Source organism: Balaenoptera ricei, chromosome 13, assembly GCF_028023285.1.
Source record: "Balaenoptera ricei isolate mBalRic1 chromosome 13, mBalRic1.hap2, whole genome shotgun sequence".
In the NCBI taxonomy this organism is placed as follows: Eukaryota; Metazoa; Chordata; class Mammalia; order Artiodactyla; family Balaenopteridae; genus Balaenoptera; species Balaenoptera ricei.
Window position 1 is genome coordinate 78,364,747 of NC_082651.1, and position 7,128 is coordinate 78,371,874.

General features: G+C 54.8%; 1 protein-coding gene across 1 annotated transcript in view; it reads left to right on the plus strand.

Moving 5' to 3' along the window:
- Positions 1 to 6,804, plus strand: part of CAPN13 (calpain 13) — a 53,186-nt gene extending 46,382 nt beyond the window's left edge. The window contains 5 exon segments of the mRNA XM_059942611.1: positions 768 to 836; positions 2,819 to 2,894; positions 4,443 to 4,571; positions 5,860 to 5,910; positions 6,773 to 6,804. Coding sequence (XP_059798594.1) covers positions 768 to 836; positions 2,819 to 2,894; positions 4,443 to 4,571; positions 5,860 to 5,910; positions 6,773 to 6,804 — 357 coding nt within the window.
- The last annotated feature ends 324 nt before the right edge of the window (positions 6,805 to 7,128 follow it).

The following is a 7,128-nucleotide window of genomic DNA, read 5'->3' on the forward strand; positions in this document are numbered from 1 at the left end:
CCCCGGCTCTTTCACTCCTAACAAGGCTCGACTGGGGATGTGAAGCCAGCCATTGTCAAACAAGAGGCCTTCCTGATGAAATCATCAGTCAGGCCCTGTCTCTGCTGGCTGTGGCTTGGAATCACCCAGAGACACTGCTCATCCCTGCGGATGAGTCCAATGGCCCACGGCAGCCCCACGTCCTGGGGCAGGCAACCCTAGGGGAGGTCATGTCTGCAGGACCCCTGCAAAGCAGACAGGTCTTTTCTACCCTTCCTCTTGCTCACCCACCAGCTCCCCTCCAGTTCCTCAGAGATCCATTCTTTTCACTAGTTTTCATGAAACCCATCGTATGGAGTGACCAGGGCTGACTTGAATACACAGAGCGCGGTGCATCCACTGGCGCACGCTTAGCGGGCGCGCTCACCTCTCATGCTGCCTCCGGAGTTGCAAGGCGCTCTCCTCCCCCCAGCTGCTCCCCACTCCCCCCTGCCAGGGGCCCCACCCCAACTGGTGAAGGCTGTGTTTGGGGCTCGCTCTCTTCCCCTGGGCGCAAGTGATGTTGGCTCTTCTTCTCAGGGCTGCCTTCTCCTTCCAATGGATTGTTTTCACTGTGAAATAAATCTAAGCCAGGTCCCTTTCAGATGCAGCGAGAGCCGGCTGGCGTAGGGCCACATCCAGGTGACACTGGACTGACTGTGTTGCTCGGTGGTGGGTGGAGCTGCTCCATCCTTGCAGCCCCTCCGCTCACTGCACGAAGGACTGCTTGACTCTTAACTCCCCACCAGCTGAAGGTGAACGGGCGGCTTGACCAAGAGGAGTTTTCAAGGCTGTGGAGCCGTCTTGTTCACTGCCAGGTACCTGCGTGTTCCCTTTTGACGAGCACTCTTATTCTGTCTGGTTTAGCATATGTTTACTGGGTAGCCCGATCCTACACCAGGGTTGAGGGCTATGAAAGAAGAGGAACCTCACCCCCACCCTCAAGGAGGGCCCCTGTTTTGCTTGGGGAGCTGTACACGCACCACTAGAAGGTACGAGGCGAGGCCCGGTCAGGTGGCGGGCTGAGGACGGCTCTAGGAGGCTGGAGGAGAAACGGGTCACAGTGACTGTAGCTAAAACTTCCAGCTAGCTCTGCCCTCGTCATTTCCCCCCAGGCCCACCGCAGCATCCCCTAGGCCGCTGGTTCACCCCATCCCCTTCCTCTCCATCTGCCGGAACACACATCAGAATCACAGCTGTGGTCTGTGGCCTCAGTGTGGCCCCACTGTTGTTCTCAGGACAAAGTCGAAACTCATCAGCTATACATGAGATCCTCTGAGTTGGGACCCACTTTGGGGTCCAGGAGAAGCCCTTTCCCTCATCCCACTCCCTCCATCGGACCCCAGCTATGAGACTCCTTGCACTCAGAGCCTGCCTGATGCCCACCCAGCCTGCGGGTCCAGCCCCAAAACTCCTTCCCCGCGGGGCCTCCCCTGGGGGCCTTGCCCGACCCCCTAAGACCCAGTTAGTCCCCCTTCAGCTCCTAACACTTGAACCCACAACAATAAAATAAAAACACTTTCTCTTTACATATTATTTATTTATATCACCTAATCCCTGATTGGGGTCATTTGGTTTCTCACCAGGCACTGCAATGGCTGACAGTCCTCCCATTAGATTGCAGGGTCCTCCAGGGCAGGAATCCCTCATATTCATCCTTTTCCCCAGGGCCTTCCACAGTGTCCAGCACACAGAAGGCACTCAAGAGTTCTGAACAAACGACCGAACGAATGCATGACTGAATGAATGAGTCCGTACCTAATTGAGAACACGCTAAGTCTCTGAACTCACAAAAGCCAACTAAGGCCAGAAAAAAGTTGTTAAGCCGCTGTTTCACAGTGATCGGCTCCCACGATCTGCCTCAGCTGCACACCTGCTTGGGGGTATTTTGCTTTAAAACAGCTCCTGGGCAGCAGCTGAGCCTAGGCGAACATTAGGAGTCCCGGGTTCAGTCCTGCGGTGCTTGCCTGCCTCATTCAAGGCAAGTTACTCACCCACCTGTGTCCTCACCTAGGAAGCAGGAGGAGCCTGAGGGTTAGAGTGAGAATTAGGGAGAGGGAGAAAAGTCTCGGGCAAACGGAGAGCCGCCCTGTACAAAATCGGGGTGTTCAGGTGACTCCACACCACGGCCGTGCTTGGTCCCAGGCGCAATGCTCACGTGCCTTCCGAGCTGCCTACACAGCACTCACTATCGTGCAGGGCACGCTCCTAAACACTTTATAAAGATGTGCTCATTTACTCCTTGCAACGAACCTGTGAGGTACGTACTGTAATTGGCCCTGTGCTCCAGAGGGGGAAACTGAGGCCTAGAAAGGTTAGGGCACTTGCCCCAGGTTACACAGCTGGTAAATAGTCAAGCTGGGATTTATACTCAGCGATTTGGTTGTAACGTCTGTGCTATTAACCCCACCCTAGGCAAGCTCTAGAGAGCTCTCTACCTCCCTGGAAAACAAGAAGCCTCCCAGGGCGGGTGGCAGGAGCCCAGTCTAGGGGGTGAGGAAGAGGAAGGAGAGCAGGTTGTGGGAGTGGGGGGAAGGTGCGGGCCTGGGAGAGGGACCCGCCGCCCCGCAGCTGACTGCCAGGCAGTTAGCTTTGTCAAGCAGAGCCCATTCCCCACCCCCCGGCCTCAGCTATGCACCCTGCCGACCTCTGAGCTGGGCCCACTCGTGTTTTAGTGAAGCAGCCTCCAGGGCTGGGAACGAGATTTATTGGGACCTCCCTCTACCCAGCTACCCAGGAGATCCTCTTCCAGGTGGACACTGGGGATCACACAGGCTTCTTGCTTTTTCTCCCATATCAGAGTGTTTTCCAGAACTCCCGGAAGAGCTCTGGAGTTTTCCCGAGCCCGGATTTGTGGAAGGCCATAAAGGACACAGGTAAAGCAGGCGACCCTTTGAGCCGTGATGACTGGTGGGGTGTGTGTGTGTGTGTTGCCCTCGCCCCCAGCATGCTGTAGGCAAGGCTGGTAGAGAGGTGCTGGGCAGGGGTGGGGAGAGCAGAGCACAGTATTTGTGCCCTCCCCTGGTTTGCACTGGGTACCTGAGCCTCCTGGCTCCAGACGCAGACTCCACCCTCCCCCGCCCGAGTTCTCACCTGCCAGTCAATTCTCCTGACTGCCTTCTCTCCCCAGCGCAGCTCTAATTGTGTAAAAATGACCCCGCATGGTTGGTACCCTACCAGAAATCTAGCTTGCCTTGAAGATGCTTCCATCTCAGCATCCGAGCCATCAGGGTTAAATACCCACAGGTGGGCTGATGTGCTCTCTTTACAGAGGGTCTGGGGCTAAGTGAAATCAGATGGCCTCTGTCTGCTTCAAGGAAGCAAGAGCTTTCAGTCCTGGGAGAATGATAATAACACCGCAGGGTGCAGATGCTTCATATTTCAGCAAGAACTTGCACTCACGTCACCTCATTTGATTGTCTCAACAGCTCTGGAACTTGGGAAGGACAGGAGTCATTATCCTCACTGTACCCATGGGGGAAATGGCTCACAAAAAGGGTAAGTCAGGAAATTGCCGCCTTCCTGAATAAAATGTAAAATCAGGCTCCTGCAGGTCGCCTGCTGGAAGGGCAGCCTCCATGGGTCTCCCTCCCAGGGGCTCTCAGCCTGTTGAGCGGGTAGAAACCTGAGCTGCCGCCCGCCCCGGCTCCAGCCTCTTTCCTCGCCTTACGTTTTCACAGCCGAGGGCTGTGGTTCTCACGCTTGCGTCAGGACCCCCCGGGGCTTGTGAAAGTGCAGATGGTGAGCCTCACCACCTGCCCAAAATTTCTGCTTCAGGAGGACTGGGGTGGGGCTCAAGAATTGGCGCTTCTGACAAGTTCCCTAGTGAGGCCAAAGCTCCTGGTCTGGGGAATCACACTCTGAGAACCACTGAATGGCCAGTGAAAGGTGAAACCTTTAAAGGAGAACCTCACTAATGACTCCAGAATAATAAAAGGGAGAAAGAGAATAGTTGGAATTTGGCTGAAAAGCTGGCAGGGGCCAGTCCGGTAACTGAAAGGGGCAACAGAGCTGATGTGATTTGAGGAGGCAATTTGAGAACATGCAAGCTGCAGAGGCATGCCCTATCTAAAGGCATTCAAATTCACATTTTATTAGCTCTGCAGGAGAAACCAAACGTGTCTCTGGCTGTATGGGGCCCACAGGCCACCAGTCTTGTCCCCTTGATGGATGGTTTGGTGTACAGTGTTCTGCTGGCTCACCGGGGTGCACAGACCCCCCTGGTTTTCAGTCTGCCGTTGTTGGTTCTGTGGTCAGTGCCCCCCTGGAGCTCACAACTAGACATGCACGATCACAGGACTCGAAGAGGGTGAGGCAGCTCTCTCCCGTCCACCTGAGGCCACCACCTGAGCTCTCTGCTCTGAGGACAGGACCACCCCAACTCCCGGCCTCCTCCCCGCTCACTGGCTCCCCCTGTGTCCCAGACTTCCTCGCAGGGATCTCCGTCACCAATGAGCGGCTGGATGTCATGAGACTCCGCTATAGCGACAGCACAGGCGGGGTCAGCTTCCCCAGCCTGGTCTGCGTCCTGATGCGGCTTGAAGCCGTGACAAGTAAGTGTCACCCTGGGGCCATCCTGGAGACCTTCACAGTGACCAAAGGACACAGGAGGGGACCAGGAATGCGCTCCGGCCCCAGGCCTGGGCTCGTCCCAAGGGACAGAGCCAACGTTAGCCTGTGTGATGATGTAGTTGCCTGGAGTCCCCAGCCTCCCTTCTGCACCCTTTTCTCCCCAGGGCATTCCCCCACCCCAGATGGCTCATTTCCTCATCACCCTACTAGCACCTCTCTCAGGGACAAAGTTAAATCGCTGTGGCCCCTCTCTCTGAATAGGCCCCTCAGTTTAAACCTATTCTTTTTTTTTTTTTTTTAAAGAGTGATCTTTTTTTTTTTTTTAATTATTTATTTTTGGCTGTGTTGGGTCTTCGTTTCTGTGCGGGGGCTTTCTCTAGTTGCGGCGAGCGGGGGCCACTCTTCATCGCGGTGCGCGGGCCTCTCACTATTGCGGCCTCTCTTGTTGCGGAGCACAGGCTCCAGACGTGCAGTCTCAGTATTTGTGGCTCACGGGCCTAGTTGCTCCGCGACATGTGGGATCTTCCCAGACCAGGGCTCGAACCCGTGTCCCCTGCATTGGCAGGCAGACTCTCAACCACTGCGCCACCAGGGAAGCCCTAAACCTATTCTTTAGTCACGCAACGAATGGTTTGATCGCTGCTGAAGTGTTGCACACACAGCGAGTAGGTGGGAGCAGGAGGTCCCCCCCCAAGGCCTCAGAAATCCAGCGATGTAGGCCAGAGGTTTTGACACTTTTTAGCAGCACACCCCTTTGTTTAAAATGACATTTCACGTGAAACCCCAAGCCACAATATAGCTCCAAATGGAGCTGTTGTGGTTGAGGTCGAAGTGGGATCTGGCCTCCACTCACGTCCTTGCACCGCCCCTGCCATGTGGCACTAACCCCACAGCTCTGAGGCAGGCAGTTAACAAGGTGGAGAGAGCAGAGCGCCGGGAGGGTAAAGGAGAAGCCAGAGGCACAGTCTTGCTCCAGAGAATTCGCAGCTGGACAAGGGAGGTGCCCCGAGATACCTGCTAAAACAAGCCCCCGCATCCCCACAGCCAAGTGTGGAGAGTACAAAGTGCAAGGAAGCTGCAGGGGGCAGGGGCGTGTGGCGCCGAGCAGTCAGGAGGCTGTTTTGAGGGCTGAGCCTGAGCTGTCCCACATTTGGCTGGAATGGAGGGGAGGCCGAGCACACTCCAGGGCTTCGCACAGAATCACCACGTTGGCTTTCGTCGCACGTGGGCCCAGGCCTGTCCTGATTCTTCTCCTTCTCTTTACCCTAGAAGTGTTCCAGAACCTCTCCGAGGATGGAAAAGGACTCTACCTGACAGAAATGGAAGTGAGGTACCTTCCCCTCCCAGAGACAGGGCACAACCCCAGGCTACCTCTCCTCACCTGATTCCAGGGGGCATTTCTCTCTCTGAGGTTATTGAACAGTCTGTCAAAGGCCAGCCAAGCTGCCAGCCCCCCTGCCTCCAGTTACTGCCTTTATATATTGCTGGCTGCCAAGGCTGCTTTAGGATCCTGGCAGACAGATTTTATTTTTTCCAATAGCTTAATAAAGCAGAGGATTGTGTGGGAGTCATAAATCCAAGAGGGAACTAAGGAACACCTGCGGAGCTCACTGGTTTTTAAATTTTATTTATTTTATTTATTTATTTTTGGCTGCGTTGGGTCTTCATTGCGGTGTGTCGGCTTCTCATTGCGGTGGCTTCTCTTGCTGCAGAGCACGGGCTCTAGGCACACGGGCTTCAGTAGTTGTGGCTCGCGGGTTCTAGAGCGCAGGCTCAGTAGTTGTGGCGCACGGGCTTAGTTGCTCCGCAGCATGTGGGATCTTCCTGGATCAGGGCTTGAACCCGTGTCCCCTGCATTGGCAGGTGGATTCCTCACCACTGTGCCACCAGGGAAGCCCCATGAGCTCACTGTACATTAAACTTACTCCCAGTGAGTTTTTAGAAAGAGCCTCCTGGCCCAGCCAGCTGGTTGACCTCAGCTGTCCCTCTCAGTGCCCGGCTATTCAGGGAGCAGCAGAAGATATGCTGTAATAGAGGGCCGAGACCTCCTGCTTGGGTTGGAATTAGCTGGAAAAGGTTGATGAGACTAGACTGAGATCTTTCAAGGGAAGAGGGTACCATTTGCCCTGCTCTGTGTTAAGCTCACTAGTTTAAAGTTGGGTTGTAACGAGGATGCTTATTTCTGACTGGATGAACCTGGTGATGCACAACTGAAGCCAGGAGGAGAGCAGACCCCGGAGCCCAGGTAAGACGACGCAGCTTTAGAATCATTTCCTCCCAGGGGCACAATGCATCTTCCCCTCCAGGAACTGCACACAAGACTCTCTCCCTGGGGGCAGCCTCCCCAGAGATTACAGAGCCCTTCTCTATGTGAGCCAAGGCTCAGCTGCTTGGCCCATGAGTTTCAAGGCCAATGCTGCAGATTTCATCCAAGTCATGTAGAACAAGGGGCATTCATGAAAGAGTGTGGCCTGGAGGTTATGAGGGAGGGATTTAGAATTCTTTTTTAAAGTTTCTTTTTATTGAGATATAATTGAC